The sequence below is a fragment of the Numenius arquata genome, chromosome 4 (genome assembly GCF_964106895.1).
Source record: "Numenius arquata chromosome 4, bNumArq3.hap1.1, whole genome shotgun sequence".
In the NCBI taxonomy this organism is placed as follows: domain Eukaryota; kingdom Metazoa; phylum Chordata; class Aves; order Charadriiformes; family Scolopacidae; genus Numenius; species Numenius arquata.
In genome coordinates, this window is record NC_133579.1 from 70,688,402 (window position 1) to 70,714,173 (window position 25,772).

The 25,772-nt window shown below is 45.0% G+C and overlaps 1 protein-coding gene across 1 annotated transcript in view; it reads right to left on the minus strand.

Moving 5' to 3' along the window:
• Positions 1-25,283, minus strand: part of AMPH (amphiphysin) — a 127,523-nt gene extending 102,240 nt beyond the window's left edge. The window contains exon 1 of the mRNA XM_074146254.1: positions 25,215-25,283. Coding sequence (XP_074002355.1) covers positions 25,215-25,283 — 69 coding nt within the window. The remainder of the gene's footprint in view (positions 1-25,214) is intronic.
• Positions 25,284-25,772: the final 489 nt, after the last annotated feature.

Consider the following 25,772-nt stretch of genomic DNA (forward strand, 5'->3'; position numbering starts at 1 on the left):
CTCAGCAAAAGTCAAAGAACTTAAAAATATTTAATAAGGTTTCCCTGCAGGCATTAATGATTCCAGTGGCTCATATTTTATCTAAAAGCCGCAAAAATTTAATCTTGTTCGTAAACAAGTTCATGTCAGCATTCAGATTCAAGACTATGCAAGATAAATATTTATAGACTGGCTTTTGCAGCTTGTCATGTTCCAGCACAGACCTTCATTAGCAAACCATGACAGCGGTTTAGGGAAAAGTCCAAAGCTTCAGAAGATACAGCAATCCCCCTCCCATTAGCATGGAAGTTGCTCTCTTCTGCATTTTAAATACATCAAATGCACACAACCGTTCATACTTTGGGATGAACTCCAATCTTACTTCAGCTTTATATTGGTGAGATTTAATTTCTTCCCATTTAAAACCATCCTAGGGAATTTGGGGCTTATAGATACCCTTCAAGTCAAGCCACAACTTAATGGACCAAAATTTTAAAGTTGTGTGATTATAATTTTTTTTTTTAAGAGCATATATGTAAAATTTCATAATCTAGAAAAGAGTTCCTGTGGGTTTAACAGACACCGGGCTCTCTTCAGCCACCCCAACTAAGCCCATACAAAAATGTGCAATCAAGATGCCAAACTTCAGGGAGGACAGATCTGTTCTTTAATTTTTGTTCTGGTTTAAAATTTGCTTCCAGAAGAAAACCAGACAACTGCTGAGAAAGCACAGAAACCCTACTTATAAAATGAAAGTATTTCCAAACTCATTATCAGATTATGATTATTCCACAGGACAGAAAACACAAACTTTACAGCGCTCCTAATGGAGTAAAGAGCATTTGCAAATGTGCTTAGAAACAGACAGCAGAGAATCAATTAATAAAAAAAGCTTTGTTATCAATGCCTTGATATCAAACCATACTTCCAACAATAAACAAATTCCTTTCTCAGTCAAGGTATTTTCCCCATGAGGGCTCCCTGGAGTCCCGAGTGGTGCGATTGAAGGTTTTCTCGCAGGCCGAACTTTGACAAAAATCCATCTTTGAATCGCAACACAGACCAATCAACTGGAAAAAGAGACACAGACCCACCGGAAATCAAGCTTCGGTATTCCTGGCGATCATGAGACCCCATGTGTCCAACAACTTCACCAACATTAAATTTGTATGTGCATTAGAAGCTCACTATGCAACTCCAATCCCACCTGCATTAGGAACATTCACTTCTTCAGGCTTCATTATTACCACCACATCATACACTATTAGTATTATTTTTAGGCAATAATTAGTATGTAATTTGATTTTATAATAGTTATCTTAGGAAATAAAAAACTTCATTCCTTCATAAAAGTTTTCTTCTGTCTCTAAATATAAGCATGTGATGTACGTGCAGAACTGAGGATCCACTGGTGCAAGGCTATCATCTCTGGGATTATCATCTGTGGGATTATAATTAGTATATAACTTGATTTTATAATAGTTATCTCAGGAAATAAAAAACATCATTCCTTTGTAAAGTTTTCTTCTGTCTCTAAATATAAATATGTGATGTACGCGCAGAACCGAGTAGCCACTAGTGGAAGGCTATCATCTGTAGGATTATGATGGAACGCATCTGTGCCCAAAATCCCCATAATGGTTAGTTTCACCCTAATGATATTACTTTGCTTTTCCTCCCCGCTCTGCCAAATGCAGTATTTTCAGACAAGTTTCCCCTCCCAGGTTAAACTATGTTTTAATAAAATTTTCATCCATCCTACGCAGTTATACGTATCTCACTTTTGTTTCATGCCCTCTAGGTGGCTCAGAGTTTGCGGCTATGCTGCTTTGAAGAAAATAAAATAGCAGGCTCCCAGAACACATTCGTCCTATAGTGACTTGGCCCCACAACTGCTTTCCCAACAGTGAACAATACTGATATTTCAAGTAAAGAACAAGATCAACATAAGACAGCAAGAAAAATACTTAACTAACTAAAAATTATTCTCCTAGATAAAAAACATACAAATCACAGAATTCACAATACAGAATTCAAAGCCTTTGACCCACTTCCCAAATCATCATCTGAGTTGAGGCAGTGTCCGAGGACACCTGCCATCTCTCATGTAAGTACTGCACACTAGCCTAACTTGCTTGTCCTTGGCAAGAACGAAGTATCAGATTTTACTGCTAACATATAATTTATCCTTAATACCATTTAGTGGGTTCAAGCCTTTAGCGACAGTGTTTTAACAAAATTTTCATACACCACTTTGAAAGAGGTTCTGATCCACCTCCATGTATAGGAGCTTGACCCATCTTGACAGGCCATAAGAAAGGTGTGGTCTTCTAAATTAAATAGCATAAAGCTGTGAAAAGACTTGTTTTAATTACCCTTACTGCCTTTTGACTTCTCCCATCCGTTAGATAAAGATTAATGTATACCGCAGAATTGTAAGGAGTAATAGGCCTCAAGACATCATTTTTCCATATTCCTGCACTGAAATAGGGTACACATATCCACACCAACTCTGACACACGTTGGTCAGACCTGTTCTACAAAACACAAGTAAATAAGACACAGCGTAACAGATTCCATTACTTGATAGCCAACTTCAGTGCTTCATAATCATTAAAGACGTTTTTCCTAATAAGCAGCCTAAATCTTTCTTTCTTCACATTAAGCTCTTTGCACCTTGTCCTACAGCCAGTCGACAGAGAAGACAGTTGATCACCATCATCTTTAAAGGTAAGCAGAAGCAAGTAGTTTCACACGAGAAGACTTACCATGCCTGCACTTAATGTTTTCTGTTCTAGACTAAGAAAACCCAATTTCCTCAGCCCCTTATTATGTACCATTTTTCTCTGTGAACCTCTGTGTTCATCTTCTATGTATTTTTCAAGGAATTGTTGCCCAAAATGATACAAAGGACACCAACTGAGATCTTAACATCTCTGGCTTGAGTAATTTACCTTCTGCATTTTCATAAACACTTCTCCACTAGCTCTGATCACACCAAAGTGAAGTTCTCCTCCCTTGGACTGGCCTTGTACTGTTGGCTTCGGCTCATTTCTACTGAATTTCAGCTTGTTGGTTCTGTTTGCCAGGTTCCTTTGGATTATCATTCCATCCTCCGTGCTGCCTTGGGAAATCTGCCCAGGTCAGAAGTCAGTCAAAGACACTGTCGATTCTATTGAGCAGTGATAGCCACCAGGCCAAGTCAGCATGATGTTGGAGACATTAGCCAGAGTCTTTCTTCTCTACATGCTTCTTATCAGAAGTGATAGTGTTTGTACCAAACAATCCTCTCTTCATACAGATGTCCTCCTTGATTCTGCTCACTCTCTCCCCTCTAAAACCAGGATTTTCTGACATACCTGGATTTACCCTCCTCCCTGTAACACACTTCTCTACCAGTTCAGTAACCATCACACTTTCATCTCTCCTTTTAGGACTCCTTTTCACAGATACGGGATGGAAATGTTTTTTGTCTCTCTTGTGTATTTACACAAACCCAACTTCCTGGTTAACTGTTTTGAGATATTTTCAATACTTCCCTATGCAGGTGGATTTCAGAGATACTGGAGTGGCTATTAAGGCTCCGTTCCCTTCCACCACCCCACCTGTCCCCCATAACTCAAACTGAAGTAATTTAAAGTCTTCTGAGCATTCATGGCAAAAGTGCTCTAGAGGAAGCACATGCATTTGCCCAAAATACCTTATCTAAGCTATATGCCATCCAGCCCAGCATACATTAAGACAGTTTTTTGATTCACAGCGTTGCAGCTCAGCATATGGTTAATCTTTTCTTCTGCTTCAAACTCCTTCATCACATCTACACCTTTTATGAACTTCCCTTGAGGCTGTAGCTGGATTCCTCCACAGGGCAGCTGGGATAAGCAAGTCTCCTGTCCGAAAACTACTGAAAGCAACCTCCTGAGCCAAGCACTACAGTGTCTCATTGGAAATGTCACACAACGGTAAAGACCAAAGAGGTGACAATCACACAAGAAGCATGGAAATTTTGTTTTAAAAAATGTAAAAAAAAAAAATCTCAATAGGGGCAGAATGGCAGACCTTGTTTCACAGTATCACATAAGAGAGCGGAGAAGGGAGAGCTACTTGTATTTTGAAGCAGTCATTTGTTGAGCTTCTACCACTTACCTAAAAATCTATCTTATTTGAAAAAAATCAGAAGCTTTCCCCCAAAACTTTCTGACTTAATAGGGGAAAAAGTTTTGAAAGTTGTTAGTTTTTGAAGTTGTTAGTTTTGAAAACAGATGTTATTCTAGTTTTGTGTCAATTAGGCTGTCAGAGTATTTTGTTTAATTCATAGAAGTTAAACAGAAAATGAACTTTCAGTAGAAACGTTTAATAAATTTTTAAAAAATGAAATGCCCTGACTTTATGCTAGAGACTGACTTTTAAAATAAGGGGCTCACAGAACGACAAGAAGTATAATTAGTTTTGTTGATTTTGCTATGAATTAAAAGCATAATGAAAATAATTTCAGGACAGGATGAAAGTAATTGACAAACAAAGTATACTCAGTATTTCATACACTAAGGGGCACTTTTCAGTGCTTTTCATTTTGTTCTCAACGTAGAAAAGAGATTCAAGGAGAGGAACATTGCTACCGCCCACAATAATTGTATTCATGTTCATTACAATTTATACCAGAGGAATCACTTGCAGAATATTCAAATTACTTTGTCACTCCACTGTGATTTGCAAATGCAATTAAAAATAACATAGAAAAGTTTCCCACATTCCCAAAGATGACCTAGAGAACACCACAAAAATAAAGCTCAGGGCTAGAAAAAACTGGAGAAGTGATAAAGATGAAAGTCTTTTTAAAGTTGGCAAGATCTAAAGATTTCCTGACATCCTTCCACTATAAAGACAGAATTGCTGACACCAGCTTTTTATCATCAGGGCTGTGTAAGGTTAACAGTTTTCTGTTGCCTCTTTTGTTCTGTCCATAGGGAAAAACAATCCCCCCTAATGAAAAATGCATGCAAACACACATCAGAGGTATTTTCTGACTGTCACTGGACTCAACTTGAGCTTTTCATATGGAATTTTATGCAACAGAAGAGGTAAAAGATGTTTGAAACATTGTTTTCTGAGCTGCCCTAGCCTTAAGGGTCTTGTGCCCACTCTCTCCCATCCCCACATACTTTGGGGGTGGAGAAAAAACAGCAGATAAATATGACCTATCCAGGAAAAAGGAAAGAAATGCTACGTTCTGTTTTGTGCTTTGATCAAAGGGGAAAAAATATATTGCATGCCCTTAATATTGCAAAATACACTAGCAGTTCACAAGTCTTTGGAACAGTTTCAGAGATGCCGTATAGACGTTTTTATTTGTAGACATCCTAAAGGCGAAAGGACGCTTCAGACTACTGAATGCAGATCCCTAGATCCCTAGCCTGCAGCAGAACAGAGCTTTACCAGTGGATTTACAGTTGGCCTGCATTTTGGCATTCACTACGTTAACTGCTTATAAAACACAGACCAAAAACTGCAAAATACACACCGCCTGCAAAATCAGTTAGTAAAAACTATTAGGTAGAGAACGTATGGGGTCTATCCTGTGCTTCAGAGTATCTGTTGTGTCAGGAAAAATAAAGAAAATAAAGAAACATAACAGAATTGAGAGCAAAATATGCTGCAAAAGCACGAATATATTAAAAATCTGAACATATAGATACTCAAAAATCTATGAAGGGCTATTAAACATGAAGTTATACTTTCTGGCAAGGGGAATGGTGGACAGGGAAATAGAAGCCTTCTACTGCCCTCAGCACATGTTGGCTCAGGCAGCAAGATCCTCTGAAAGACACACATATATTGTGAGCCGCAAGGTCTTGGTTCAGACAAACCTTTCAGTTTGTGCTTATCTTTAAACTAATCAGATGTGAGCACAGATTAATTGTCCATTATTTTTGTTTAGTTTTTTTGGTTTATTATTCCTAAGTGGAGATGAAGCAAAGCACATCTTACTAAAGCTGTGCTCAGGACCCATATAAGAAACCAGAGGAATATGAATTTTTGGTAAGCAGTTGCTGCCTCGGGTTCATCCTTCAGAAGAGTCTGGAGTCCCTCCTAGGATCAGCACCTTCCAGAGGACACTTCTCTGTAACAGGCTGCAGATGTATCAATAGCAACTACAATCAGATGTATGGACCACGACAATTTCAGGTACCACTCCCTCCTTAGATGGCTGAAGTTGCACGCGACCCGTTGCCATATTGTAAAGCCCCATCAGCCAATTATCAAATACCACTGTAACTGCATTGAACAGTGTAAAATCCCTCAGCCACAAAGAAGCAAACGAAGAGATCGACAGCAAAAATAATGCAAGTAGCAGTAGCCTCTCGTTATGGATAAAAACATTTGCAGAGGCTTTTACTCAGATTTTCCTTCGTTCCTGCTCAGGCAGCTCTCCCACTTGCGAGGGAGTTTGCTGATGGCAGGGTGCAGGGCGAGCAGGACACACACCACGAAGGGACCGGGCTAGGAAGCTGAAAGGAGGTCCTGGGCCCACAGGCAGGCATGGGGGAAGGCTGGGAAGGGACAGTCATTCCCAACAGCTGGAATGACATTGAAACACCAATTTAAAAAAAATAATCTAGTTTTGATGCCTACTTTTTGCATTTCCCGTTTCTTCGCCCAATGCTTTTGGAATCACAGACAGCTCTTGCCTCAAATAACTGAACACCTTTGTCTACCCCTCAGGGTAGTATAATCCTCAAAAAACAGGAAAGCTCTGTTGTATGTATAATGACGCTGGCTATATTTGCATGTGTGATGCTCAAATACATTTTCCACAACGTTCCACACGTACGTGGGACTGTCCCAGGGCACGGAAGCTGCTGCAGCAAGAACATTACATTTAACGTAGGTACAGACACCAGCAATCAGCCAGGTTTTCACCCGGTAATGTAAATGTAATGTAAAGCCAGTGAAGGCAACAGGCTGACGTGAGCTTACAGCACCTGAGAATATATCTCTGTATTTCCACTTCAAGTTATAGAATCACAGAATCTTCTTGGTTGGAAGGGACCTTTGAGATCATCGAGTCCAACCACAAAAAAAAAAAAAACAAAACAAAACAAAAAAACCACCAAAACCAAACCAAACCAAAAACCAAAACCCACACAAAACAAACACCCACAACCACACACCACACCCACCCACAAACAGACACAAACCAACAATCTCGGGCACTAGAGCATGCCCTGAAGTGCCATGTCTACACGGTTCTTAAATACCTCCAGGGATGGCGACTCCACCACCTCCCTGGGCAGGCTGTTCCAGGGCCTGACCACCCTCTCAGTAAAGTCATTCTTCCTAATAGCTAATCTAATCCTCCCCTGCCCCAACTTTACACTATTCCCTCTGGTCCTGTCATTATTCCCTTGGGAGAAGAGGCCAACACCCACCTCTCTACACCCTCCTTTCAGGTAGCTGTAGAGGGCAATGAGGTCCCCCCTCAGCCTCCTCTTCTCCAAACTAAACATGCCCAGTTCCCTCAGCCTCTCCTCATAGGACTTGTTCTCTAGACCCCTCACCAGCTTGGTGGCTCTCCTCTGGACACGCTCCAGCAGCTCCATGTCCTTCCTGTAGTGAGGGGCCCAGAACTGAACACAGCACTCGAGGTGAGGCCTCACCAGTGCCCAGTACAGAGGCACCATCACTGCCCTACTCCTGCTGGCCACGCTGTTCCTGATACGGGCCAGGATGCCATTGGCCTTCTTGGCCACCTGGGCACACTGCTGGCTCATGTTAAGCCGGCTGTCCACCAACACCCTCAGGTCCTTTTCTGAAGTTATACCATGTTACCTTCAAATTCGTAATTTTGATGTATATCACGTACAGGAGAAGTTTACACAGTGTAAGCCTGGCATCAAAACAGGTAAGGGCAAGATGTGAAGAGACAACCCTCAATCCTCCCGGGTCCAGGGTTCCCGGGCAGGAAGGTATGTGTTCCTGCATTGAATACATCGATACAGCTTACGCTTATCAATCATGTGGCACACAATCATGCAGTGGAAAAAAAGTCTAACCTGAAACTACTCCCATACAGTAAAGGTATCCAGGAGATGTCAAATAAAGTGTAAAAAAAATCTCCAGCTCGCTTCGTGAAGTATGTCTGTGTGGAAAAAGAAGGGTGTCTGGGGAGAGCCTTTCCTCCCTGCTATGGGAAACAATAACACTTCCACCTGGTATATCAGATGCGCAAAGATGTTATTTCTTGTTATTGGACCCTCCAGAAACATTACAAAAGCAGGTTAACAGCAGAACACAGACACCAGGAAGTCGATAGGTGCTGCAGTTCAATAATTATGATATTTTGGCTGCTGGTGTATACAAAACCATTTTACAGTGACAGAAGGGCACTCTTGAGCGCATCACATCAATAGGCTGAAGCTAAATATGTTGAAATAATTCCTAAGTTTTCCTAGTCAGTGTGTAAAGCAGGGTTGTTCTATTTACTGACCCACTTCATATGGTCCCTCCACTTAGCAATTTGGCCCGCAGGCTGGCTAATAGGTGGTCTGGGTCCGAATCCTGACCTTCTTCACAGAGGCATCGCCATTGCCTTGCTGTTCAACAGAACTGTTCATGAGGCCATATAATAAAGAAGGAGCAACTCAGGCCCTGATGAAGCAAAAGTTGCTGTGGAGATGAATCAACATGTTAAAAAAAAAAAAAAAGACAGCCAAAAAAAACAAAAAGAAAAACCAAACCCCACAAACATTCTCAGCTAAGCCAAATATATTTCAACTGATTCCAGAGAACTCGCATAACGTGAGCCAAAAGCTGGCAAAGGGACAGAGCAGCCCTTGAATTTCACATATGCATTTCAGGGACCTGTCTCAGAAAGTCAGCCCTAAAACTATGAATGACAAGACTTACTGAGGCAACCAGTATTTTTTTCCCTCCTTCCAGCTCCTCTCTGCTTAACTCTTAGTTCCAACTCTTTTCTTCCAACCAAAGAAAACTGCTGCTGATCTCCACTGCTGAGGGTCTCTGCCCTGAGAGCCACGTGCTCCCTCACTGGGATGAAGGCCAGGACTGCAGCATCGACATGGGTCAAGGACAATGCTGCTTCTTCACTGTTTGGAGTTCATGACGCTGCACCGGGAGCACTGCTGCATCCACTTCTGGGCTACCCAGTGAAAGAAAGATATGGGAAAACTAGAAAGAGGCCAGCGGAGGACCACCGAGATGCTCAGATGGTTGCAGCACCGGGCATGAGAAGGGAGCTGGGTTTGTTCAGCCAGGAAAAGACAGAGCTGAGGGAAGGAAAACTATTTTCTGTCTCCAAATACTTAACTAGTCATTACAGAGAAGACCAAGCCAAGTCTTACTCAGAGATGCTCAGGGAAAGGTTCAGAGCAATCATCACAAGCTGTGACAAGGGAGCAGATACGTGGGATGAAAAACCACCATGAGCTGGTGCAGCGCTGCAACAGGCTGCCCAGAGAGGCTGGGCAATCTCCAACCTTGGAGATACTCAAGACACAACTGGACACAGAACTGAGCAACCTGACCTGGTGTTGAAGTTGTCCCTGCTCCAAGCTGGAGGTTGACGAGTACATTGTTTTACAACTTTGAATTTAAACTTCAATGAAGAATCAGTGGCTGGCCTGACAGAGAGAGAGGAAGAGGCAGGGATGGGAACGGGGACTGTACAGGCTGTATATGAACTGAGAAACGCTCAAAGTGAAAGGATAGATAAACATTTGCTCCCATTTTTAACAAACTAGTGTGAGGTCTTTTTCTTTTATAACATAAAAAACCCCAACCCTACCCTTTTTGCAAAATATGAAGAAGTCAGTCTGGTACACCATCTTTTCCTGTTTCTTGTGACAATGCTGTGTTGTTGGTGTGTTTTTGGAGGCGGGGGCTGTTGTTTGTTTTTAATGAAGCAAATCCACATAAACAGTTTGCATTTATTCTGCAAAAAATCAGAGGGGAAGCAGGACTGTCTTTTAGACCAGTAATTGTTTGGGTCTAGCCTACACATTGCACACCTTCAGCCAGGGCTCAAGTGAAGTGAAAAACATAAAATAAGGTGTTCGACGCGCACAAAAAGAAAAGGGAGCAATCAAACTGCATGCACGTTCCAAGTATCATCAACTGATCAGTACAAACAGGCAAGGAAAAATTACCAAGATTAAAAACGGTGACAGACGGCCCTCTGTATTTGTGTGTGGGCGTTAGTTGGGAGGGGAGCAAGCACAAGGCTTGAGCAAGAGAGCCTTGCAAGGCACCCTTGCAAAGCATCAGCACAAAGTCAGGATATTTCCCCCCAGTTGGATCTAGTAGCTGTGCAGGTTTACTCAAATTTGCTGAAACAATTATCATTAGCCTCAAAACTCGCAGTATCAGCAAATTGGAAGTATTGATTTATGCAGGTCGCGGCTTGGTCAACCAGGAAAGGTCAGCCAGGAATTTTACGATCCCAGGACAGATTTGCTGCTGCGTAGCCTGGCAAACTCCCTCAGAGCAAGGAGAAATCCCAGCTTATAACTGCTCAAGATTTTACAACTTGGCTTCCGGTATCAAAGGGATCCTCAAAGTAGAAATTCCTCTTACCTCAGAACACATGTATACACACTACTACACCTATAAGCACTAGTGTGATTTGCAGAAAGCTGTGCAGCCAGCTATGACTTAAATCCAGTGCCACGCAGAGCCAGCACAAACAGTGCATGTACCATCAAATGTTGTGCTAGCACAGAGCACCGGATTATATTTAACCCCCAGAACCTCATCCTGCTGTGAATAAAATCAGCATGAGCAGAATCAAATCTTTAAAGGATGGCTACTACAGGGATTTGATAGCAAGTTCATCATAACTTGTAATAGGCATAAAGCCTAAACAGTATGATGGATGTAATCTGTGTTTCTCACTATGTGGCTCTGATTTGAATTCTTTTATTCTGACTGAACTCCCACACAATTCAATTCAAGATCAAGTTTTGTATTAAAACAATTCAAAACATTAAAAAAAAAAGACAAAGGGAACAAACAGAGCCCAGGTGGAAAGCTGGTTGACACTGTATTTTTGCACGTTTATTCCTGCTACATGTCCATAGAAGTAATCTCTATAGTCCACTATATTTCCATAAGATCACTGATAGAGTAAAATACCTCTTGGTGTGAGTTTGAATCACAGAAACGCTCATGTTGATGAAGGACCATTCCCCTGATTTATCCCACATAAATCAATCGCTGCCTTTTTTGATGAGGGGGGTGAGGAAGCGGGGTGAGGAAGGAAGAGCTCTATCACTCCTACGTCAGAGACCACAGGATCAGTTGGATCCCAGATGGGAGTACAGGCATTTTCTCCTATCTCCGGTAAAATTAGGTACTGCAGATTCTGTGCAGCAAGCAACAATACACACCCACACATCCAGGATTAGAAAACAACTCGTTGTTTTGAAGTTATTATGCTCTTTACTACAGCTCAGGTTTACATAACACAAAGAGTAATGAGATTTGATATTCTACAACACATACACTCTTCTGGAAAATATGAGATATTAATAGTAAGTCTTAACCATTTGTCATTTTTTCTAATACAGCTATAAAACCATTTTAGGCCAGACACATCAGTGTTGATTTTTGTCCATATTTGAACCCCTAGTTCTCTCTTTCCTTGAGAAAATGAGACCTTACCTCATGCCTCATCAAAAGAAAGCTTGGAGAACTCCTGTTTTGCTAGGGGAGACACTGGATGGAGATGAGGATGCAGACAACACATTGAGCTTTCACAGAGAAAGCTAAAACTGTATGCTCTGCATCTCCCCAGAGCCACCATTTGTAGAGAGGTACAAGGTGGAAACCCTCCGTGCAACACCTAAGCAGGTTCTAGCAGCACAGAAAGGCACATTAAAGAATAAGGAACCAAGTTATCAACAACCCTAAATTAAACAGGGAAGGTCAGTGTGAACTGAGCTTTTTTCAAAGTCCCAGAGCTAAAAACCTTGGATGAAACATACTCTCTATTTAATGCTTTACAGTAGTACAGCAGGTCATTTTGGCCTGACAGGAAGCCACCTGCTCACAACTGGTATAGCTAAAGCTGGTTTAGATGTGGACATAACCTGTTGGTTTATGTAGCTTAGAGTGGAAAGGAGTTTGTGACTCTTTTTAGAAAGCCTTTCCCACCCTTTCTGCTATTTCCACTTTTAAAAAAAATTTTTATAAGAATAAAAAAAGACAAAAATCCATCACAATCCACCAGAAGTGTTTTTTCTTTTTTTTCAATGATAACACCTTCCTTGAAGCAGAACTGGAAATACCCTGAGCTTCAGAGAGAGGAGGAATAACAAGTGCTTTGCATTTGAGACTAAATTTTCACAGCCTTTTTTTTTTTCAGATTCATTAAGTGTGCAAATATTCTAAGATGCATTAATGTGTAATAAAATTTTCTTGATTGGCAACTGCTGTCATGCAAGTAAGGAATCTTTCTGTGTAATACAGGGTAAAAAGAAGTGTCCTTGGAGCCAGAGGGGGGAAAAGTCTGGGTTGGGTTTATATCACTACTTCAATCCTGCAAATTACTTTTAATACACTATTAATCAGTGTACTTCGTGGTAAGCCTTTGGTAGGATGGGCTACTGATGGGCATTAGAAAACAAATATTGGTATAAGTGCTTTGAGTCAAACTGGAAATGGGATACTAGAGGGAAAAAAAAAAGTAATGATTTATTGCTCACAAAAATAGATCCTTCAGAAAAGTGACTTGGCAGCCTCGATACTGCACAGTCCCTCCTTTAAAATATACTTTTTAATGGGGTCCAATTTTTTAAATTTTTTTCCCGGATAAACACTGCCTATAGAAAAGATCCCTAACTATAGAAACCAGAAGGGAACAGCACAATCTGAGTTGAGACACTGAGCAAAACACACCGTACTCAAACTTGCACTCATCCTGCAGTCTGCAAACATGTTCTTGATCCAGAGTGTGTGTCAGTCCATATCTGAGCTTGTTCCTCCCTGTCCCACCATGAAGCTATGTCATGACTCTTGGAGATGTGACTCATTAAGGAGTTAAGATGCCATTCAAATGGCACATGTGTTTGTCAGCTAACGGTTGCCTAAATTTCCTCCCAATTTTGCTTTTCAGCTTGGCTGTCAAATCAACCTAGATTCTCAGCCAACTTCTGAATTACCATTTTATTTTTACTCTAATACGAAACTTTGCACAAAAGACGCTGTCACTATGCTTGCAACAAATATGTTCCTGGACTGGTGCTACAGGAAAACACAATGCCAGGGTGGTGTTAAAAGCCCTCTTCAGCTCTGCAAAATGTCAGTGAGGGCTGCCTTCTCCGAAACATGCTCTTCAGACCCTGGAAGTACAGATTTCACAGGAGGAGGGGTGGGTTTTTTTTAGTACAAGAACAGAGAGCAGAAGTTCAAAAGCCCTGGGGTACACATAGCACCTTGACTTCACTGGATCTGGAGTGACAGCACTGCTGGGCTAAACCCCAAGGCGACCAGTTGGGTGAAGCTCCTGTGGGCTCAGCTGGAGCTCCCAACAAAAACAAAGCTTATGGATGTAGCCCACTGCAGACTCCCTCAGCTTCCACATTTGCTCTTCATGCACTGCCGTCTTAATTACCAGGCAATGCTGCTCTCCCTTTCACCTTCCCTGTCTTTCAGCATTTTCCCAGGTACTCAGCACTGTCTATGTGGGGTGCTGCCTCTTTATTCCCAGCTTCCCACCACATGGGGAGGACCTTGGTCAGCCCTGCAGACCCTGAGGGAATAGTCCTGTTCCAGCAGTACCATCTGTCCCTCCACTCAGGCATGGCAGGAGGCAAATAAAACAAAATGAACATTCAGTGCTCTTTGAAAGCCTGCAACGTTTGGAGGCTCAGCACTGATTTTTAAACTCACAATCATCTCTGAAGTCTGCAGCTGTGCTCACCTATCAAGTAACCAGATGGCCCAACAGAAGTCAAATCCTTTTCTAAATGGCTTTAGTGGTTAAGTCTGCAACAACTTGCTGGTTAGACATACAAGAAGAGAGGAAGGGAAAGAGAAAGCGGCAAGGAAAGGATGACGGAAGAAGAGAGGGACAAAGAAGGAAGAGGGTAGATGAGCAAACATGAGGGAAGATATGACTGTTCTAATCCTAACTTCACTCACACATTTTTGCTAAGAATTAAGTAGAACATCATCTGGAGATGTGCTATCAAGAAAGTCACACTTCGGCAGTTTGCAAGACTGTCACATCATAAGGAATATATTAATTTCATTACTAATTAATCCAGAATCTATTTGAGAATATCGAGGGAGGGCTGTACTATTTTTTAAAATCAAAGACATTTCCCTGCACAGTTATACTTCCACATTTCTTGAGATCCGAATTCCATATTTCAAATACCTATCTCATCTTCAACTGTCCGGCTTGTTTTTGGACCTCAGCCAGCCATCTCCTCACCTGGACATAAACCTCATTCTGTTGTGGTTGTTTTCCACATGTAACGAATCCGCTCCTTTACCGCTTGCCGAAGGCAGTCCCGCAGTGAGGGTGCTGTGGTTGTACCAGCTGGCCATCCCCTGCCTGCCTGGGGGATCCTCGAGTTTTCCTTTTTCTTTGTTCTGCCTTTGATCCTAGCGCTTCTGTTCCCCCCCGTGATGGAAGTGTGGTTAGTATAGATCTGAAAAATACGAGGCAATCAGTTAAATTCTTTCCCCTCCGATTAGCCTCGTTATCCATTCCTTATGTTTTTTACAGGCCTAAAATTTGTCCTATACTTAAAATTACTGACAATTTTATTTTGAAAAAAATATTTCATGCTTACAGCAGATCCATTTCATCAGTGTGCCTTATATATTTAAAAAGTTCATCCAAACTGCAGAGTGGCTATACCAGTGTGAAAAGCTAACACCCACATAAACCAACAGGGATTTAGGTGATAATGGCAAGTTGAACATCTGGAAGCCTAGTTTAAATATAAGCAACAGTGTCCACACACTGGTCTGTACAGGTTTAATAACAGTACCACATTATTATTTATTCCTCTTCATGCTCTGCATGCAAATAAGTCTTTAAAGATCTTACTGAATCTAAACCTAATATATGAAGATTCTGTGATATGCAATTCATGTGAAAAAAATAACCTCATTTCTCAGATCTCAAACACTATTCTCCATAGAAAATGGATCGCCTTTATTCAAACTTCTTCTCTGCATGCAGTGCTTTATCTGCTTAACGTGCATTAACCCTCGTGCATGTGGGTCACTTAACTGGGCTTTGCTGAGACAGTGTGAATCATCAGTAGAAATAACCACCTTCCCATGGCACTGCAGACCATCAACTACCTCCACTGCATACCGCTAACGCCTTACACAAGGGGACACAAGCAAATGCTTCCTGCTGATCACAGTCTAGAGAGGAAATCCAGATTCTCTGTGTTCTTTAGGTAGTTTTTATTTTCTCAAACCCCTATTTCGTTAAAAATAAGACATCAGTGTATACCTATAGGGTTTTTCAAATTAAAACCTGGGAAAAGCAGGACTGACAGTTTCTTGAGAGCATGTGCAGGCACGTGTGTACACAATATAAAGATGGCATTTTGTGAAATGTTTCTGGAAAAAATAATAGGGATTTGTTTGCTAATCTAGACTAGAAATTGCTTTCCAAATAGCTTGTTTTAGTGACAGCCCAAGACTTTGGCAGGTCTTCCTCTCCTCTTTTGTATCACAGATAAAGAGGATTGATTGCAGTTTGTGGACTGTAGCACTGGGCTCTGTATCACTACAAAGCACAAATTTAACAGTCTTGTGGGTACAAGTGACTCCAAACTGAGACTTCAACAGAGCATCAAAAGAAATAATCTGCTACAGAGACATGGAGAACAAAGCAAAGCAGAGGATTTTATCTGGGAGTAAGCAGGAGCTTTTTGTTAGAAAAGAGATGGTAAGAAAAAAGAAGGAACAACAGAAACAACTGAGAAGTAGCAACAGGGCACTGGGAGTCCGAGATTTGCAGTGTGGTCCAGCCACTGGACACTGGGAACTTCTCTGTGCCCCCATCCATAGAAAGGCCACTGAACTCCTTGCCCATTGCCCCATCAACATTCTTAGAAACAGAATTTTACCATTTAAGTGCTTATTCACACCAGTCTCCAATTCTGCATAGTAGTTCTGTCCTACAGATAATGAAGAATAATTACTAAGAAAAAGAAAGAAAGGTAGAGCAGCCAGGAAGAGGAACAGGCTATTTCCAGCATTAAGCTTTCTCACAGCGCAAAGGGACACTTCAGAAAGCGTGTATCTGGGTCTTTACCCCAGGCCTACGTTTTACCTTACCCTCTTGAGGAGATTGATAAACTCCAATTATCAGAGACTCAACACGACAAAATGACACAATTGCTTTCCCAAGTTGATCACTGGTTTATGATTCCGGCAACTATTGACTAACTAGATACTCATTAGGTCAGGAACAAATGATCTTGTATTTGAGAACAGCAAAGGCTCAGTGATGCACAGCACTGATGCTGCAGAACATTTAGGGAAGAGTGACCTAGCGCTTGAAACACTTTGGACTGGAGGCTCCAAGCAGCTGAGCTTGCAGAAGAGCCCAATGAACTAAACCAAACAACAGTTCCCCAGGGAAAATTCTCTCCGTGTTCAAGCAGTAGAGCCATCTGCTACCCCTTCTCCCCCGACTTTGCAGTCTCCAAGGTGAGCAGGAGGACCAGTGAAGCAGGCAGTGACTGCTGCCTGATCACAGGTTTTGGTAGGCATGAATCCCACTGTGCATATTTAAGGCAAGTGAATAAATCCCCCTACCATCTCCAGGTGAGTTCAGGGAGCTACTTCACTCCACTGTGTGCCCGTAAAGTCACTCCTTACATCTCTCCACTGTGTGCCCCTAAGGTTACACTCTTTAATTGTGCCACAACAGGAAGGTGGCACTGCCCTGCAGAACAGCTGTGGACTGCTGATGACATGACAGCCAGCACACCTTGGGTCAGAAGCACTGGGTCTTAGACAATATGACAATGGAAGAGAGAAAGGATCAGCTGGAGAAGCAGGATGTAGTAAAGAAGACAGTTCAGAACCAAGCCCAACAAATTAGCAACAGATTTTAAAAAAAAAAAAAAAAATTGTATTTTAAAGAGAGAGTCTGAGTGAGGTCTAGGGAGAGTGGTAGAGGAACAGAGGCATGCTCAAGAATTGAAAAGGAAATGGGAAATAAAAGCGCAAAGACAAAATTGTCAAGCAAGAACAGAGGAGGTGGTCACCTTGATATTAATAAAGCTTTGGCCAGCAAACATGGAGATATGGATCCCCATGAATGTGAAGAAATAGCATTTTCTTGATAGAAGCTCAGTGACGATAAGGAAGAGTATACTACATAATAACTCACAAGATCATGGCTAACACTGCATATGGGGAGGAAACAAACAGGAGAAACAGATTACCTTCCCTCACGTAGCACGGAAAACATCACATGCGAACCTAATAAGACGGAGCCCTTGGGTTTTCTCTGCCCTTTCTTCAATGCTTGGCACCCAGACATCCAGAATATACCTCTACCTTTTAACCTGCACATCAGAAACCAAACAAATGGAAAACAATTGGTATTTTAAGAACAGCTACTATTTCACCTGGTTGGGAGGGTCATGCAATAACTCCAGTTAAATCACAGGGAATGCTGACGAGAGGAAGACCACTTGTAAATTTTGAAGGAAGAGGAACGAACACACTCCTCCACATCAAGAAAAGCTAGAACAGGGAACAAAGGGCTTGAATTGCAAAAAAGGGGCATTTATATTGAGTGAGAAGAGAACTTTCTGACAGGATGTGCCTAAGCAATGGCATAGATCATTTTAGGGAAGGTGCAAAATCTCCACCATTAGATACTTGCAAAAGCAGGTACCATCTTGAGATAATTCAACCATCTGCACAAATTTGCAAACAGCAAGCGTGAAGTGAGTTCTTCTGTGCTCATCCAGTTTATCTGGGTTTCCACAGGATGGCAAACACCACACCTCAAACAAAAGCAAGGCTCAAAGATCAAGCCCTCAGTCTGAAGCAGGTCATGCTCCTCGGCTAAATCATTGCTAATCCGTCTGAGGTGAGCAATACCTGCTCATTCACCCATGGATTTTGAATTATTCCTTGTAATGATTTTTATGAATGTCCGATCTGTTTCCCTTAGAAAATCATAATGAAACAGAAGAGCCTGAGACCAACAATACTCCATCAGAGAGAAGGTCCATCTGGACCAATACTCTGTCTCCAAAGTTGCCAATTTTAAGTGTCTAAAGGAAAGCATAAAAACAGTGCAAGTCTACTTCTGCCAGGCTCCTGTCTCCTGCAGAGTGAGACCGTGAAGAATGGGGATGAGGAGCGAGCCCACGCAAGAAGAAGGAGAGGAGGTGAGTGCTAGCGAGAGGTATTTTGCAAAGTAGGAGGCGTAGCAATTAGGAGCCCCCTTTTTGCCTTTGAGAAGTGTCTGCGCCGCTGTGCTCCTTGGCCAGTGATGGCTGAAAAGCGCTCTGGTGCGTGCCCTGGGCTTGTCTTGCAGGCAGGGAGAGTGGTCGGGTGTCATCTGCGGAGGGTGCCCCAAGGCCGGCGGCCTTCCCAGCAGAGGGTGTTTTGGCCAAGGCAGAAGCCCTGGGGAGACGGAGCCAAGGGAAGAGCAGAGCTCGCTCCCGCTCCAAGCTTGCAATGGGCAAGAGAGGCCGAGAGAGGCAGGGCAGGAGTGGTGGCCGGGAGGTGCCAGAGCATCGGGCAAGAGGCCAGCCCCAAGGGCCCCGAGGAGCCCTGAGCAGGGGCTGTGCTCAATGCTCGCGAGGTCAAGAAGCATCCCCCGGGGGCCACCCTGGGGTCCCGCCTGGGAGTCTAGAAAGCAGCTTCCTCCCCCTGGCTGCGGGGCACGAGGGCCACCTTGGTGTAGCAGGCTCCTGGCCAAATTGTCCGAAAGGAGCCCTGTCAAGGGGCCCTGCTCAGTGCTGCAGAGGAAGGCAAAAAAACCCCCGGGGACGCTTGCTAGGCCACCTCGGGGGGAAAAAAAGCCTTCCTCCCCCCAGGTGCAGGAAGGCAGCCAAAGGGGAGCGAAGGAGCCCTGACAAGTGGTCCTGCTCAATGCTGCAGAGGAAGGCAAAAAACCCCCGGGGAGCAGTGCCAATCTGCCCCGGGGGAAAATTCCTTCCTGACCCCAGCGCTGGCGATCGGCTGTTCCCTGAGCATGTGAGCAAGACCTGCCTCCTCGTCCCACAGGCTGGTCCCACCTCCCCGGAGATGCCTTAGCCCTATTCTCCCTCAGCCAGGAGCCATCTCAAGGGCTTCCTTCCAAGAGTGGCCAAAGGCCCCTACCTTGACTCCCCTTGGGAGCAAGAATCCTTCTGGCACCTGGCAGGACACCAGTGGGTGCCTCCAAAGCACTGGGAGCCCTTGCAACTTCTCCGCATCCCATTTCCTACAGCTCTGCAGTGCTCCTCCAGAAAGCACTTCCTTGGTCTTGTCGCTGCTTTCCAGCTGAAAAGGGGGGAAAAGAGGGCCAGTTCTGATCATTCCTTTTCTCTGTGATCTGGATGCAGGAGTTGAATGCACAGTTAGTATGTTCACTGATCATACCAAGCTGTGAGGTGCTATATGCTTTCTCAAGGGACAAGATGCCTTGCAGTGGGATGTGGGTGGATGAGAGCATTGGGCTGTGACTAATGGCATGAAATTGAAGAAGACCAAATTGTGGATTGTGCATCTGGCAAGGAGTAAGCGCGGGCACGAGTCTAAAGCGGGAGAGGGGTAGCTGGAGAGCAGCCCTGCAGAAAGGGAGGTGGAGGTGCTGCTGGTTGCCAGGAGGCTCAGCAGGAGGCAGCAGTGTGCCCTGGCAGCCAAGAGGGCAAAAGCCCATGCTGGGGTGCATCAAAGACGGCATGAGCAGCTGTTCAGAAGAGGTGATTCTCCCGCTGTATTTAGGGCTGGTGCTTCCCCACCTTCAGTATTGTGTGCAGTTCTGGGCCCCACCAATTAAGAATGATGTTAAGGGCCATCAACACAAGGAATGCACTAAAGCTGGTGAAGGGGCTGGAAATCATGTCCTCTGAGGAGCAGCTAACGACTCTGGGTTTGTGTAGCTTGGAGAGGAAGAGGCTGAAGGGTAACTTCATTGCTCTCTGCATCTGCCTGAAGAGTGGAATTGGAGAGGGAGGTGCTGATCTCTTCTAACTGGTACCCAGTGTCAGGACACGTGGGAATGGCTCGAAGCTGCATCCATCAGAGAAGGTTCAACTTTGACATGAGTAAACATTTTTTCACTGTGAGGGTGGTCAAACCCTGGAACAGGTTTCCTGGGGAGGTTGTTGTTGCCCTGTGCTGGTCAGTGTTTAAGAGGTACGCGGACAATGCCCTTAGTACCATACTTTAACTTTTTGGTCAGCCCTGGAGTGGTCTAAGCAGGTGGACTAGATGATCATTACAGGTCCCTTCCAGCTGAACTACGCTCTTCTAATAACTTCAAGGTGTTGGGTTAGAAAGGGGAGGACAAGGAGATCACAGGAGTTATAAACTGCGTTAGCCACGTAAATTAAAATTTCCTAGGGAACCTAGCGATAAAAACTCAGCCTTTTCATCCAAGTTATCTTGTCCTCAGAACTGACTCAGCCAACCTCGGTTACCGATAGATCTGTTCCAGTTTCAGTATAAACAGACATTTAAACACATCAGTGTTTCATTTACTCTTATGACTGGGATGTAGGCTCCTGAGTTGCTCTGATGCAACTTTAAAACTTGAAGCCAGATTCTTCAGATGACTGTTGGCAACTTCCAACAGTTTCTGCAAGCTCAGCACGTCCACACTTCCTGAATTTTGGGAGGTAAGTCATTGAAGAAATGCCGTGAAGAGCAATGTAATTCAGCTGACAACCCTTGATTCAAAAATCAGGGTGCCAGGGCACATGCACTACCACTGAGAGTACCATCTTTTGGATGGTGTGAAAAATGGAGTGACCAATTTCTAGTTGTTTGAAGTCCGGTTTCATTTTGAGTACTAACCTGGTTCAGCCCATTTTGGACAACTGCCTTCTTTCCCTCATTTGCACTTCAGTCCCCGATTAAATGCATTATTTCTTACTTTCTTCAGCCTTACACTATTTTTTTTAGTGTCATTTGCCACAGCAAGCCATTAACACATTTACCTCACCCATTTCCACAGTGTAATCTAAATATTTCTGGATACTTACAAAAAAAAAAAAACCCACAACAAAGAAACAAGATTATTGCTCCTATTAAGTCTGCTCTATCACATATGAATGATTACTTTTGTTTAAACTAGGAAAATCACATCAAAGGATCCGTTCATATAACCCTCGAATTTAACACTTCTAATGCAAGACAGATAGATTTCCACAACATGAGATGTTTTCACATCAGTTTTTTAGCTTTTGTCATACAAATAGTGACTAAATGACACACATGTCTATGGGCCCATGCACTACCTACATCATACAACTGAGATTTCACCTAGACTGCAAGGAGCTGAAGATAATGATAACATCATTAGAAAAATAGTTTCCAAAAATGAAGGTTTATGTTTTACAGCCACTCCATGTTTTTAGTGCATATGCTATATCAATGACAAATAATAGAAAACTATGTATAAATGCAATTGACTATTGAGACACGTTATGCAAACTGAAGGTGCCTAAATCCAATACAAACGACAAAATAAAACAACTCAGATTGTATTTAAAATCTCTAAGCCAGTGTGATATTACACACCTGTCATAACACTATCCTATTCGCACCATCAGAAATCAGATAAATCACACTTAACTCTGAAATACAACCTAGTTGTCATCAGGTACCCAAAGCAAACAAACAAAAAACCCAAATCATTCTGTATCATTCCCGTTTGGGGTCATCTTTTTTAAAAAAAATAAAGTTTATCGAAAATAATCAAGGATTTTATGTTGTATAACCATAAAGGAACTCAAAGCTAAATAGCAGTGTAGACACCAGAGAACAGACGCACACAGCTCACACAGTAACTCCACAAGCATGCCATGAAGAAGGAAGTAAGGATACAGAGCTACATGGTACTGTGACCTACCCTGTCAGACCCCTAACAGCGTTCATTCCCTGTAAATAACCTACGTTTAGATTCATTGGCATAATAAACAATGCATAGAGGTGCCACAATGAGGCCAAAATTGCCAGATGCCCAATTGCAGTTGAATCATAGAATGGTTAGAGTTGGAAGGGACCTTAAAGATCATCAAGTTCCAACGCCCCTGCCATGGGCAGGGACACCTCCCACCAGACCAGGTTGCTCAAAGCCCCATCCAGCCTGGCCTTGAACACCTCCAGGGATGGGGCAGCCACAACTTCTCTGGGCAACCTGTTCCAGTGCTTCACCACCCTCACAGTGAAGAATTTCTTCCTGATATCTAATCTAAATCTCCCCTCTTTCAATTTAAAGCCACTACCCCTCATCCTATCACTACACTCCCTGATCAAGAGTCACTCCCCAGCTCTCCTGTAGTCCTCTTCAGGTACCAGAAGGTCATTGTAAGGTCTTCCCGGAGCCTTCTCTTCTCTGGGATGAACAACCCCCAACTCTCTCAGCCTGTCCTCATAGGAGAGGTGCTCCAGCCCTCCGATCATTCGGATCAAACCAGACAATTTTTCCTTTTGCTAGCGTGGCTGACCACTGCAGCAAAGGGAGAGCAGCCCAGCCGTCAGAGCTCACCAGCCTCCCCAGTTCCCACCCAAGGCACCCATCGGGCTCGAGGCAGGTACTCCAGGGCTGGTGCATGAGCGGTTGTTGTCACGACAGCAGGACCTCAGGTACTCCGATGAAGGTGTGCTGCACATTTCTGGCGACAAGACCTCCCATGTTCGCACAGACACGCCTGGAAGTGGTACCTGCGATTTAAGGCTTACACCAACCCTTTACCGGGCAATTACACGTAACAACACTGACAGAGATGCAAGGAAACGACTAGTATTTTTAGGCTTCTACTCCAACTACCGACCCAGCTCAACTCGCACCATAAAGCCATCAGATCTCCAACTAATAAAGAGTATATAATGCGTTTTACTTGAAAACAGTTGCAGTCCAAACCTGCAGGAACGGCAATGCCTCATCACTTTGGTATTGAAAAGGCTAGTACTTTATGACCTTGTGAGCCAGACAGGATTATTTGAAAGGGGAAAAAATCCATCACTTGCCTGTGACAGCCTGAACTATTAGATTCTTAAATAACGGCATGATTACATGAGAGACATTTCTACATATTAATTGATGCAATTTTTATTCCCTTAGAGCTCCGCAGAGTTTGATGTGTGGCAAAAAGGAAGTGGGGAGCTATAGGCAGTAAAATATGAGAAATAGTGGTCATAAAATAAGCTCTTTTAATTCTCCAGACCCCTGTTACACATATGGCATGTAACAACACGGGAGACATGCTAGAGGGGTATAAAGGTTTTACCAGCCCTCAGAAGAGATGACTTGCAACGCTTGCTGACAACCGTGCCTCCCAAATTCATGCTGAGAACAGCTTTATAACAAACCATACTAATAACTGATACGGCTGCTATTTATAGCTACAGACAAATGCTTTTCTGCTTGGTTTAATGCCTGTATCTCTGGTCCTGTACCGAGACACCCAACAGTTAAACAGCAACGACTTGTGTGCAGCATTTATACCTATCCGCTGTTAATTAGTGAAAACGAACAAAACAACAGACAACAAGGCCCTCATCTTTTAGCAGAAACTCCCACAAATCCTCCCTGGCTTTGCCGGTTGATAATTTCCAGGCTACAGGAACGCAAGAATCGGCGGGGAGCTTTCCAAGCAACACACGCCGGCGGCTGCACAGCATTTTGACCAGCCTCAGGACACTGCGGGCAGCCCCCCAACACTGAAGCAGCTGCTAATGACCGTGTGGGGCTCCTCCGCTAGCGCTCCTGGGGGGGTTTCTGTCACATCGTCACACCAAAGGGGCAGGGGGGGGATGTAGGGTCTTCTGTCACACCAAAGCCGGGGGGGTAAGGGGGGGGGATGTAGGGTCTTCTGTCACACCAAAGCCGGGGGGGTAAGGGGGGGAGGAGGGGGGATATGTACGGTCTTCTGTCACACCAAAGCCGGGGGGGGCATGTAGGGTCTTCTGTCACACCAAAGGGGGGGGGGATGCAGGGTCTTCTGTCACACCAAACGGGCGGGGGGGGATGCAGGGTCTTCTGTCACACCAAAGGGGGGGGGGGATGCAGGGTCTTCTGTCACACCAAAGGGGGGGGGGGGGATGCAGGGTCTTCTGTCACACCAAAGGGGGGGGGGGGGATGCAGGGTCTTCTGTCACACCAAAGGGGGGGGGGGGGATGCAGGGTCTTCTGTCACACCAAAGGGGGGGGGGGATGCAGGGTCTTCTGTCACACCAAAGGGGGGGGGGGATGCAGGGTCTTCTGTCACACCAAAGGGGGGGGGGGATGCAGGGTCTTCTGTCACACCAAAGTGGGGGGGGGATGCAGGGTCTTCTGTCACACCAAAGGGGGGGGGGATGCAGGGTCTTCTGTCACACCAAAGTGGGGGGGGGATGCAGGGTCTTCTGTCACACCAAAGTGGGGGGGGGATGCAGGGTCTTCTGTCACACCAAAGGCGGGCCTTCTGTCACAGCACCGTAGCCGGCTGCCTCTGCAAGGAGGATGGCTTCGCCCGGGGATGAGCCGGCGCGGATATTAAAGGAAATGCAATCCTCTTAGGAGGGCTGGCGGTGAGGTGAGGCAAACACCCTGCTTCTCCCCGCTCCGGCCGGGGCGGCAGCCCGGCCACCCCACTGCGGTGCGCAGCCACTCGGCCTACCCCCCCCCGCCGCCCTCTCCCCGCGGGGAGCCCGCCGCCCCGTGAAGGGCGAGAAAGTGGCGGCTGCCTCGGGCCTGCGGGCAGGTGGCCGCCGGCACCGCCACCTCCCCCGAGGGGAGCGACCCGCCGCCGAGGAGGGGGGGGGGGGGGGGGGGCAACGGCACGGCCGGCCGGGGGGCGACTGGGGCGGCTAAATGGGCCAGTTACATAATAACGCCCCCCCCCGCCCCCAACCCCGTCCTTCGGCGCCGCCGGCTCCGCAACCCCGCGGGCCGGGGACGAGCGCGGCCGGCCTCCCCTCGCCGACCCCCGGTGCCGCCGCCGCCTCCTTCCTCCTCCCGCCGTCCCTCCCCAGTACGTGCCTCCCCCCCCCCGCCCCATCCCTTTCCCGCCCCGCACCTTCTCCTGGGCGCGGTTGAGGCGTTTCTGGACGTTTTTGGCGAAGATGCCGGTCTTCATGTCGGCCATGGCTGGCGGCGGGGATGGAAAGGGTGAGGGGGGGGGGAAATGGAGGGAGGGAAGCGGGCGAGGCAGAGCCCGGCGGCGGCGAGGCAGGGAGGGATGGATGGATAGATGGATAGAGGGAGGGTGAGGAGGAGGAAGAGAGGGAGGAGGAGGAGGAGGGCCTTAAAGACAGCGCGGGGAGGGGCGGGACCGCCGCCGCCGCCTCAGGTGAACGGCGGCCCGCCCCCAGCCCCCCCGGCGAGGCGGCTCTTGAGTCCCCCGCAGGGCGGGCGGCGGTGTCTGCTGGAGACAGAGGCAGTTCCTCGAGGTGATAAAAAACATCGAGAGAAATGACGGGGAGGTGTGTGTGTGAAGATTTCCAGAAGCCGCCCTGATGGAGGTGTCCGCTACCGGCACAAGCGTCCCGTCCCTCCACCTCCCCTCCACCCCCACCCCACTAGAGCCAGAGAGAGTGAGGCACATAAAATCATAGAATGGTTTAGGTTGGAAGGG